This window comes from Epinephelus moara, chromosome 2, assembly GCF_006386435.1.
Source record: "Epinephelus moara isolate mb chromosome 2, YSFRI_EMoa_1.0, whole genome shotgun sequence".
NCBI classification, from domain to species: Eukaryota; Metazoa; Chordata; class Actinopteri; order Perciformes; family Serranidae; genus Epinephelus; species Epinephelus moara.
The window spans coordinates 15,990,138-16,002,679 of NC_065507.1; the positions used below are offsets into that span (position 1 = coordinate 15,990,138).

General features: G+C 39.8%; 1 protein-coding gene across 1 annotated transcript; it reads left to right on the forward strand.

Annotated features, from left to right (window-relative positions):
* Window positions 1-1,448: 1,448 nt before the first annotated feature.
* On the forward strand, window positions 1,449-12,240 carry ctsc (cathepsin C). The gene is made up of 8 exons (XM_050068032.1): window positions 1,449-1,942; window positions 3,487-3,632; window positions 4,311-4,465; window positions 5,789-5,944; window positions 6,182-6,300; window positions 8,705-8,836; window positions 10,932-11,164; window positions 11,333-12,240. The coding sequence occupies exons 1-8, from the start codon at window positions 1,777-1,779 to the stop codon at window positions 11,597-11,599; spliced, it is 1,374 nt and encodes a 457-aa protein (XP_049923989.1). The 5' UTR covers window positions 1,449-1,776; the 3' UTR covers window positions 11,600-12,240.
* Window positions 12,241-12,542: the final 302 nt, after the last annotated feature.

A 12,542-nucleotide genomic window follows, 5' to 3' on the forward strand; every position in this document is an offset into this window, starting at 1 on the left:
AGTGCGTGTGTAGTCATAAAATGGTTGATTATAAAGTGATATGAAGAGTTAAGATACAATGGTTAAATGTAGATTTACTTGCAGCTTGTTTGGTAGTCATATTTTGGCTGTGTGTGAAGTCACAACCTGGTTCACTCATTCACTAATATGACTCTCCATATAATAAACACTTAGCTTACTCTATAGTGAGCAGCAAAGTGATTTTTCAGATGATTTTGCCTCTTACTGACATTAAGATTTGGTGGAATAGGCTCTGCTGTTCGATGATGCTCTTAAGGAATCCAAGGATTCTGCTTCAGAAACCCAATCCCCCTGAGAAAAAAAAACACATAGGCCTACATTATCATTAAATCTTAGTTAAATCAACAATGCAAGATATTATATAAACTAAGGAGAAGTTTGGGGTGGCTGAACAAGCTGTGGCAGCAAACTGCGTTGCATGAGCATGATCGTTAGAGTAACAGTGATAAGTGAAGATCATAACTTTGGCACTGTACACCTGCATGAATATGACTGGATGTAGCCACACAGCATACTGCAAACAGTCGATGTCAACCATCAAATACTGCCTGAACACCACATTTCTTTTTTTGCATCTATGAAATGTGATGCACTTCATTGAAGGATTTTTAACAATAAGTAGTGGACACTGCTTTAATTTGTTCAATTGTGGGATTGTTTTGAAGGACGCTAATACAAAAGTTGGCACACTTTGGAAGTTCAAATAAGTCCCGTCAGTGGGCCTAGGAACTGGCACACATATGCTTAATGCAGTTGTCATTAATGTTATTAATTCCATCTGGCTTTGCTTTTTTCTGCTATGAAAAAATAAAATGTGTGCTTTGAAAAAAACCTAGTGTATGACCAAAATTTCAAAAGTAAAACCCAGGCTCTAAAAACACTGAATCCATAAGTATAGATTTTTTTCCTCCAAAATATACATATAACAGTCAAAAATAAATAAAAATCCCTATAGTATTTAGATTTTATTATTTATTTCTTTATTTAAAAAAAAAAAATTTAAATCATGGTGTCACTTTCAAATTCTTACAATTACATTTTATTTTTTATTGTATGACATTTCATTTATTTCTCTTTTTTTTTTTTTTACTGATATTTGATTTAAAATATCACTAAAGCTGACATAATTAACTAAAATGTAAAAAAAAAAAAAAAGGGACAGCAACTCATGCGGTTCATTAAAAAAAAAAAAAGGGACAGCAACTCATGCGGTTCATTTCTCGTGTATACTGCGCATGTCCGCAGCTGGCGGGTAGTCACATGACAAGGAAACCGAAACCAAAAAGCGAAGGACAGACAAAGCACGGTCGTGGTTGAGATATATACCTCTGTGTTGTTCCTTGTTCGCTGAAATCACAGCAAGATTGGTCAGAAGTGGACGAGTTGAAACGTTACGATAAGACATGTTAGCATGCTGAGAGCTCGCGTATGTTTATAATGTAATTAAAATTAATGAGCTAATGTCGTGAAAATACTCTTGTATATCTAGAAAATGCTTGAGAGCTAGCTACTTAGGACAATGTGCACATGTGCAGTTCAGTCTTTAGCTTCAGGGAATTATCTTGACCGTAGAAGTTGGAGTGTGTCTCTTTGTTAAAAGTTTAAATAACAGGCAGAGGACAGGGGTTAACAGAGGAGTTAAAGTGAGGCCGGTGGTGCTGAAACCAAACAGGTTCAAGCTTTAGCTTTTCTCAGTGGACGCAGTTAGCTGCGTAGTTTTTAAAGTGTGTGTATAGGCAGGTTAGCTAGCTGTGTATGAAGATGAGGCTGAGCGGTGTGCTCGTGTGTGTGCTGCTGCTGTGGGTTGAGGGGTCTTGGGGTGACACCCCGGCCAACTGCACCTACGAGGACCTGCTGGGGACATGGGTGTTTCAGTTGTCCAAAGGAGGACACGACAAGACCGTTAACTGCTCCGCTGAAGGTAAAGACCATACTACTACAGAATAAACTGCTCATCATGGGACTGGGCAGAAGAGACGGAAGTAGTTTCGCAATTTGGAAATCAGGTGACATTTTAGGGCCTGCTGAATTTAGGTTTTAAGTTCAGATAGAAAGCAGGGGGTTTCCTGATGCTCCCCTGATTTCTTCCTCTTTGTGTACCATCAGTCAGGTATACACATTACTTTAATACTACTTTTCACTATATACTTAGTGGTGTCCTTTCACCAGTGTGTGCATGTTTTGACCTGCCAAGGGACTACAGATGAAGATTAGCTTCAAGCTAACATTGGTACAATACAAATGTTAACTTTTATGTAAAATATCTTACACATTAATGCATGTATAAATACAAATACTCTTCACATCATATATAAATCAGAGTTTGTGTCAGCTTTATTAGCAAAATATGTTAGAGCATTAAAGGAAAAGGACTTACAGTATGTCTCACTACTCCTACATCAGGGCTGTAATTAAAAGGGGAACTATGTCCATCTTAAGATCACATACATGTTATATCTATGGTCTAAGATAGTCAAAAAATATTAGTCAACATGAGCAACTCTCTCCCCAAAAGACTGGAGAGCTAAAAGTAAAATGTGTGACGTCACAGAGCATAAAGTCTGGAGGTGCTCCTTAGGCAATGAATTAGGAAAGATGTTACATGGGTACATTTTTCTGTTTTAGAGCTAAGAACGCTATAATACAGGAGTGTCAGGTGTCAAATAAATTGGATACTAATGGGGTAAATGCAGTTGTTTCATCATTAGTTAAGTAATCAACTGCCTTGTGTTCCTGAAAGAGGCTGCCCTAGCTGTCCATTATCTCTTCTTTGCTGTGGCCATGTTTGCTGCCTAGCAGGAAAAGGTCTGCTGTTGACTGTGCGTTTGCTTGTCTACTATCTCTTTATGGAAACAGATTAGTTTCCTGTATAGTTCCTATTTGGTGCATGTCCACAAACTGTATGATAGTCTTGCCTTCGTGAGGTGAATGGAAAAAATGCAAAGTGAACTTGGTTAAATAACCAAATTGTGTGTTAGCCACATGTAGTACATTTTGAACAAGCTGGGGGCCGTTTAAAATCGGTCCACAGGCCACGGTTCGCCGTCTGGCTGGACTTTAGACATGCTTGCTATATTAGACTAAATCTCATTTGTGTATAAAACAGAAAGCGAATATTCTGTGGATCCACAACATCAGGCTCTCATTCATTGTCTGTGGAGCAGCTCCAGAGTTTGTGCTTGATGACATCACAAGTTTAAAGTAACGTGTCTGGTTTCTGGCTTTGAGAGAGTAGCTCATGCTCACAACTATTGATTTCACTTTCCTACAAAGTACTGAAATTCTTAGCGTAGGCGGTGTTCCCCTTTAAGAACATTATATTAACATTATATCAGATTGTAATATTGCCACGCTCAATATAGGAGCATTTGGTTAACGTTTTTTGTTAAGTACTGATGATTGTAAAGGAAAAGTTGAATCATTTCCTGCAGTGTAACACTTGCATGTTGTGGTGCTCCTCCTCAGCCACAGGTGAGAGCACGGTGACTGTGACCCTTGAGAAACTGTCTGTAGCCACAGATGAGCTGGGGCACACTGGCTTCTTCACCCTCATCTACAACCAGGGCTATGAAGTGGTCCTTAATGGGTACAAATGGTTCGCCTTCTTTAAGGTAAAAGTTGCACATCTGAGCAGTCAGTTCAGTATTTTTTAATTTCCTTGGTGGTCAAGGTTCACTACAGTCCAGTAAAATGCTTGCAACAAACAAGTTAATATTCCATTTGTATAACTCAGCTTGTATCATGCACTGTTAATCTCCTGCCCAGCTGATCACAAACTTTATGCAGTCAAAGTTCAGTTCATCATTCAGCACCTCCTGACATTAAAGGTTTAGTTTCACTGTCACTCAGTTTCCTCTGCTCTCATCTGGAAACTGTGCGTATCTTTGGTGCACTAGGCCAGCCTGAAATTAGCAGGAAATAATGCACTGTTTGAAAGCAGCTATATTAAAGGTTAATCTTTCAGTCATGTGTTAATGTTTGCCGTTACTCATGTGACACTGAGCTGAGGGAAGTTTGACAGCCTTCAAGCCTGTCATGATTTATCCATGTCTAGTTCAACTTCCCCATTTTCTAGACTTGCTTTAGTGAGATGAATGGAGAATTTTTTTTGGTTTGTTTTCCTTCTCAAGCTTATAACAGTCAATGTCCGAATAATGTGCTGAAAATATCTTACTTTATACACAATAATCTGATATTAACTTAGTTGCTTTTTTAAAGACCTGAGTGTTTGTATTTGCATAAAATTGCATATAAAACAACAATCCCTAATCTGCCTTATACACCTCTAGTACACTCAAGAGGGCTCTAAAGTGACCAGCTACTGTGACCAGACCCTGCCAGGGTGGGTCCATGATGTTCTGGGGAACAACTGGGCCTGTTTTGTGGGGAAGAGAGTGAAATCAGCACCACCCCGTGTAGATTACAAACCACTCTTCAGCAGCTGGTACGTATATTATGATGGCTCGGCTAACAAGCATGACATCAATGGTGCAGATGTACACAGAATGTAAGAGCAGGCAGTGTTGACGATCCCCGCGCTCAGTGCGCTGTGCAGCTTTGACATCTCCGCTTTAATCAACACTTTCATTTCCTCCTTCGTTCCTCCTCTGATGCGAATAAGTTAGCCACAGTGAGGCTTGGGCACAGGCCTGAAATCTGAATGTACATCTGAGAAATCTGATGTTGAAGCACAAATGTTGCTGAACAGGCGATACCGAAATGCTTTGTGGAGAAATGAATGTTGACACAGTTCCTGGCAACATAAAGCTGCTTCCTGGCCTCTTTGGTTCCAGTTGGAGCTCAACCAGATTCAAGTTTATCTGCAATTTATTATTTAGTATATTATTTTATTATTTTAGTATATTTCTTGACCACAATTACATCATAAAACTATAAAAGGGTTGCATTTTCACATTTAAAATGTCTGTCTTCATCTTTGCCCCTGCTTGCTCATGAGCATTGGACTGCAGAAGTATTTTTTAGAGTATGCCAAGATGTTTTAATGTTTAACCTATGTTTGTTCCTCCACTGACAACAATGATCAGTGGAATTTGAGGTCTGTTTGTGTAGGCAATGCTTTGCAACCTAACCCTCTTTGTTTCTATGACAAGAGAGCTATTCCACTCAACTTGCAAGCAGTAGGGGGGGGTGCATGGCAAGTGTTGTATTTATCTAAACTGTTTTTCCTCACAGTTGCAATTGAAAAATATATACTTTGTAATATGAATCTGTAAGTATTGTAACCTATTCTTTCACTATGAAATGTGAAACTCTGCACTCATGATAATGATTCACACCTTTGTTAAAATATCTGCAGAGCTCCTGTCAAGGCTGCACTTAACATTTCTGCACGTAATTCAGTAGTGGATGGTTTCTATAGTTCTGCTTTGTATTTGGATTTGTACTGTCCTTCCATTTAACTTTCTGTTAGGTGTAGTTTCATACTGGAATACTTTCAACCCTCAAGGGAACAATTTAGCACTAAACCCCTTTGCAAAACTGTTAAGTATGAATAACTGGAAAATATCTTTGCAAGTCTTAATTATCCAATTTAAACTAACAGAAGTGGTACTTTTGTTGCAGTGCAACTGTATAATTTTATTACACTGACAGGCGTGTGTTTTGTCAAAGATGCACATACTAACTAACACTGTGATTTAACTCAGCAGATGCTTGCAATATCTTTTTTTCTTATGTTTCTGTGGCAAATGAGCCCCTTTTATGGAAAAAAAAAAAAGCCTAACCTGTAACATTATTCGCCCTCCAGGCTGCTCCAGAAGCCGTACAAACACAACCTGGACTTCATTGAAACCATCAACTCTGTTCAGAAATCCTGGAAGGCTGCACCCTACCCAGAGCTTGAGATGTACACTTTGCAGGACCTTCACTACAGAGCAGGAGGGCCCGCCTCCCGTATCCCCATGTGTGTATTTATTTGCATTTCCCATACTATAACCATGAAGGAAAAAAAAATACTTCAATGCACAAATATTAGACATATAATATTCTAAATGTGTTATTCTAAATGAATAACTAGTGCATTTAAGAGGTGAATGTCCACTCTAAAATGTATAATATGGCCTCTTAAGTTTCTTGTAAAACTGTTTCTCAAAGCAAAATGTCTGATGTAAAGTTCCCTTTTCATTCCTTTTTACTTTAGGCGTGTTCGCCCGAGGCCTGTGGAAGCTAATGTAGCCAAGATGGCGGCAGCTCTACCTGAGCACTGGGACTGGAGAAACATTGACGGCGTTAACTTTGTCAGCCCTGTGCGAAACCAAGGTGACATTCAGTTGCTGTTCTTTAGAAACCTTGAGGCTTTATTTTTTGCTGTTGTGTGCTGACATGCAAGGTTAATTGGTTATAGGGCTGTACACGACTCAGAATTGTGTCAGTCGAATTGGATTCACTGACTGTTCGACGGTTTGCTCCTTTTTCTTACTTCATTGAAGTGCCAGATTTTTGAATGTGATTCAGCGGGATGTTCTGGGTGACAGTGTCGTTCACCTGTTATAGTAAACAAGCCAAGTTAGCCTTCCAAGCTAATGGGTGCTTACTATGCTAACAATGGATCTGAAATGTACAACATTTTTTCCAACACTAGATATCAAACAAAAGCTGGAGACTGTATCACATTAAGTTGCTGTGAGCATCCCAAAACTCGATTTTAAAGGGACAGAGAGTTAACTGTGTTACACCTGTGCACGCATGATATTAGAAATTTCACAGATATGAATCAGAAGACTTGCAGGGGGCAGACAAAGCCGCACTTTTACACTTGAGCAGCTGTCAGTAAGGGCAGACACTGAACAGCAGTTCGCCAGCTACTTTGCGCTCCTCTTGGCAGGCCCGGGTCTGCTTTCTGCTCTCCTCCTGTGTTTCTGTACAGCCTTGTGTGTGAGTGGAGAGATTATGCGTGCTGAGTAGTTTGAGTGTCTGAGAGGGCCTCTGTAGGGCTGGGTTTAAGGATCTGGAGAGAGCTGGAGAGTCTCAATAGAAGCCCTCTAAGCCACTGTGCAGTGCTGCAGAGCTTATTTTTGCTTCAGCGTTTCGAGTCAGGTGGACTTTGTAGGTTCCATTTCAGTTCACAAAAATTGGTAAGAAAACGCTTTATTTTGTTCATGCTGTCTGGGCTGGAACACCTGTATTCACCCTACGTCTGAGATGCTCTGTTTTAGCGCTTGTCTCCTTAAGCCTCCCTACCGAAAAAAGCCCAGTCTGCTCTAAATGATCTGTGTTTACAGGTCTTCCATATCTCAGGGTCTTGGCACCGTCATTGCAACCGAGGAATGGCTGTAACGTAGAATAGCGGCCCTTTCTACTGTGAAAAATCACTAATAAAAGCTTCCAAATGAACAGGAATATGATCCAAAATTGGGGGCAAATAACAACATCAGCAACCAAGGTTACTGGTTTCCCAGATGTTAGCTTAGCTTCATGTAGCAGTAAGACTATGTAAACACTTGCAGTAGCGTGCCTGGAACAGATAAATAAATCTAGCACACTATGACATCATACTGTAACCAGAGTAGAAAACTACTGGAAACAAAGCATTCAGAATGGTGGGAAACCTTTGTTTTGTCTCACAGGGATTACTTCTACATACATTTGCCTCATTATTTGGAAGTTTGGCCACGTTTAATATCAACATCCTTCATTGTAACACTAAACAAAGTACAGAAAAGAGTAATAGGTGCCCTATAAAGAAATACTTCACCCACAAATTGATCATTTGTATTTCAGTTACTGACCCCGTGCATGTGAAAGTACTGCATAAATGAGACTTGCAAGAGTTGTGTAAGTGTTTGTATTCAGATGGTTTTGATAGCTGCTGTTGTTAGCTATTGCAGCCCCCTTTTACTCCAATTTTTTAATCATTTTCTCAGATTTTGGATTCTTCCTTCACCCTTCCTTTGGAGGCGTGTGAGAAAAATGCAAAACCATTTTTCTTCACAAAGTCAGTGTAACACGGGGTAACTGATGTACAAAAACTAATTTTTTGAGTGAAGTATTCCATTAAAGCTTCCTCATAAGTCCTCTGAGGGAGCTCTAACTTTTGTGTCCTGTGGGTCAAACATGACAAACTTTTCATCTCTCATCTCGGGAACTGATTACATCATATTGTAAAATATTAGGACGGCAAAGTTTTCCCACTAGCGCAGATCTTTAATTTAAAGTTGTAACATCTTATTAGTCTTAAGAGACTTAAGTCTTGGACCCAAATGAAAACTGTTCTCACTGTCACCCTGACTTGAATCATTACTACAATTAAACCACCCTGCAAATCCCCACAGCCTCTGTTCTCTGACCTAATTTGTTTCTGCAGAGCATTTTATTAAGAACCTGGTGTCTCACATTATTGATGCTAACCAGCGGCTTTAATGAGTGTATCTGTGTCTGTGCCTTGCTCCATTATTATGCATTACAACTAATGCGGATAAGTAAACTGGAGTAGGAACTCTACAGAAACTTGGTACCAACTGATGAAATATATTCTGAAACAAATTACAGTGCACAGTTACCACATTATGAGGGTTTTATTTTAGGGGTCTTTTAGAGGACTGCATGTGCTGTTGACAGGTACCTACAGTATCTTTGGACAGTTTTTGTGGACAGTGTTAAAGGTGTTGTGTTTCACAGCAGTGCGATTTAACTCAGAGGTGAATCTTTGACGTTCTGTTTACAGCATCATGTGGAAGCTGCTACTCCTTTGCCTCCATGGGAATGCTGGAAGCTCGTATTCGAATCCTCACCAACAACACTGCGAATCCCATCCTCAGCCCGCAGCAAGTGGTTTCCTGTTCTGAGTATTCTCAAGGTAAACTAACTCGAACTCTAAAATCTTGTTTCACAACCATATTGATTCATTTTACATTAAAAAGGCAGAGTATTGTAGATATCGATCAGGCAGCAGTTAGAAAATGTAGGTGATGTAGGGGAGACCAGGAGCAATGGTAACATCTCACATTGCGGCAATCAGAACTAAAATCTTCTAAAATCTTTTTTTCTTGCCTGTGTGTCCTGTTGTATCAGTCTGTGTCCACAAAGGCACCACAGGCGGAGCTCTTCATGAGTTTTTTTTTTTTTTCATCCGCAGCAGTTTGAGGAGTTTTGAGTTGTAGGCTAGATTATTGATCAGGCAATCTGATCTGGAGCAACTGCTACAGAGGCAAGGCAAACGTTTAGACCCTAGTTTCACTTCCACTACATTCTGCTGCTCTGTCAGTACCCAGATTGCGATCTGGGCTCTGAGAGTGGAGTAATCAAGCAGCAGCCTCTGGGGCTTGCAAATGAAGCCAACACAGAAGCACCAAAACCTGCAGTTCTTTGAATGGCCACTTGAGGCTGGCTCCAAATGCGAGTCTATCCCAGTGGACACTCATGTTAAAATGACCAACTTCACAGCAGAAATAAAAATGTTTACAGCCTGGTACAAAAAACAGGTTTTCTCTCTATTGCTAATTTCACCCTTCATGACAACTGCAGGCTGAATTTTTATATAACCCATCCATTTATATTTTTTCACGGTTTAAAGTTGCGCATAATCAAGAGTGGTCCACTTTGGGTGATAGGCTGTCTGTGGATATTGTCCTCAGCTTCTCAGTCAGATCCACCCCTCACTTTTCCACAGCGCCAGCCTCTCACTCAAATATAGTTACTTCTTGCTTTAAAAAACCATGACTGCGATGGCTGAAATGCAGAACTCAAGGCTTTAAAATGGGAGTCCCCAAACCAATAAGTGACGTCACAGTAACTACATTTTTTATTTTTACAGTCTTATGGAGCTATGAATAACTGCACGGTATGTGTAATCCAACAGCGCTCCCTAATGAACAGTCCAGCTCCAAAAATTGAAAATCAAAACGTGACGGATGTTTTACGTGCACCAGATGTTTTAATTGCGGCGGGCCGCCACAAACAAATGAATGTGTGGGAAAACCTGAAATGAGACAGAGCTATGACACCATTATGCATGTAGTCTGATGGTCCCTCTCTGCCTGCCAAAAGACAAACTGATGTCTGTATTATTAAATATACTGTTCTAATTAAGCTAAAATTAATTGTTCAGTGGATAATGACTTGTTTTAATTATATCTATATTCATAGCAGGGTTTAACGCTAAGGTTTTTTTTCACTTGCCCGGTTGGGCAAGTTGGTCAGAGATCTACTTGCCCAAAGTCAGTTTGCCCAAAGTCAGTTTTTACTTGCCCTATAAAAATTGTTTAATTTAAGCGGCTATCAAATAACAATGACTGCAGTTATTTTTATGTTATGTAATCTTTATTCACACTGTATTTATTAATTAAAACAACATATGTCATGTATTGTAGCTTCATTCCTACACAAAAATGACAGTGTCAAATCATGTGAGTGCAAGTGAAAACCAGAAGTACAGGCTTCATTCAGCCTTCTTTGTTTATTAGGGCTGTAGTCCCCTGCTCGATTGGTCGATTTATTGCAGTGCTAAGTGCTAATGGGGGTGTTTTAACAGTCTGTCTTCAGAACCCAACATTTAACTTCTAAGGTTTTAATCAATGTTCTGACTCTAACATTGCTTGTAAAAACAATTAATATTTGTCATCAAGTAGAAAACAGACACAAGTTACCCACATAAAAACTGTATCCAAATGGCTCAAGAGATTTTGGAGTAATGACATCAAGACCAAAAAATGTTACAACTGTTCCCAGTCTCCCCTACTTAGTCGAATATTTATCTTGCGATACATGGAGAGCGCTCTGGGCTCTAAGCTCTGGGACAGACCGTCCTCCCTAATCAGAATACTTAAGTTTTGTTTTGTTTTTCTTTACCCAGTTAGACAGTCGAGGACCTCCAATAATATTTCTTGGTGATGATAATGAATTTCAGACCTATTTGAACAAACAGTATTTAACGTTCATCTCTCCTCTTTAAGGTTGCGATGGTGGGTTCCCATACCTGATTGGGAAGTATATACAGGATTTTGGCATTGTGGATGAGTCATGCTTTCCGTATATTGCGAAGGACTCTCCGTGTGGTGTTCCTCAAAACTGCGGCCGCATTTACACCGCTGAATACAACTATGTCGGTGGATTTTATGGCGGCTGCAGTGAGATGGCCATGATGTTGGAACTCGTCAAAAATGGACCCATGGCAGTGGCCTTTGAGGTAAAACAGCTGCTGCTGTTTCTATACATACAGTATAGTATAGTTTTGCTCTGTCAGTGCAGCGAAGAGTTTTGGTTGAGTTTTATGGTTGAGAAATTGCGTTTTAATCCTTAACTTATCTGAAAAACAAAAGATCCTTAGTCTTAAAGTGTCCCTATCCTCCCACAGGTCTACCCTGACTTCATGATCTATAAGGAGGGCATCTACCACCACACAGGCCTCGCAGACTCCTTCAATCCCTTCGAGCTGACCAACCATGCCGTGCTGCTGGTAGGGTATGGTCGCTGCCACAAGACCGGACAGAAGTACTGGATTGTCAAGAACAGCTGGGGCACAGACTGGGGCGAGGATGGCTACTTCCGAATCCGCCGGGGTAGCGATGAGTGTTCCATCGAGAGCATCGCTGTAGCAGCCAACCCCATCCCCAAACTGTAGAGGCTGTAAAGTGAGGATGAAAGGAAGGAATGGTTTCAACATCTACCCACTGTAGATGTCATAAAATTAAGCATCTCTGACATTAGTTAAAAGCATAAGTAAATACTGACACATACTGTTTACAGCAGATTTGAATTGGAGGGAAACTGCTCTTTTGATGCCATGATTTTAGCATGTTAGCCTACCACATTGCTTTTATTTTTTTAAACATTTCCTGATTTTACCAATCACTGATTAGCTGCCTATAGACGATTTTAATTCAAGCGGTAACTGCCGACACAAACTTGGACTCAAAATGCCTCGGTACACGCTGTGACAAATCATGAAGTGTGATAAATTCTGATTGAAAGGGAACTGGTAACTGAGGAGTCAGTGTTTGTGTTTGCCTGTCAGGTGCAGGACCTTGATTCTTTGTCTCAGGGAAGCAACAGTGGAGAATTGTAACACCTTCTGTCCTTGCATCAAATTGAAACCGTGACTGCCATGTTTCTCTCTGGGGCAATTTGTAGGAGTTTCCTTTGAAGCATTTAAAAGGGAATACAGAATCAATAAAGGGATTTTACTGATTGTAGTGCCTTTTATTCTGATTTGCACTGTTTTGTTTTTTAAAATTTGACAGAATAAAAGCATTTCAAAATGTCTGCATGATTTCTTTGCGTGTGAAAGATGGAACGAATTTTTAATTCAATCTTCCTGCAATGTTTGATTTTATTTAAGGTCTGTTTTAGCTTTGACTGGAGTCAATCAACAGTTTACTCTCAAGCAAAGATTCTCATAACAAACCAAAATGTATGATGAGGTGAACAACAAACTACAAGCAAAACAATATAACTGTATAAGGAGGTGAAGGAATGGAAAAATGGTTGATTTACTGTCACAAGCTCCTTTATGTGGGTAAATCTTAGTTTAATTTTCTGACCAAAGTAACTAAGTAGCTTGTATT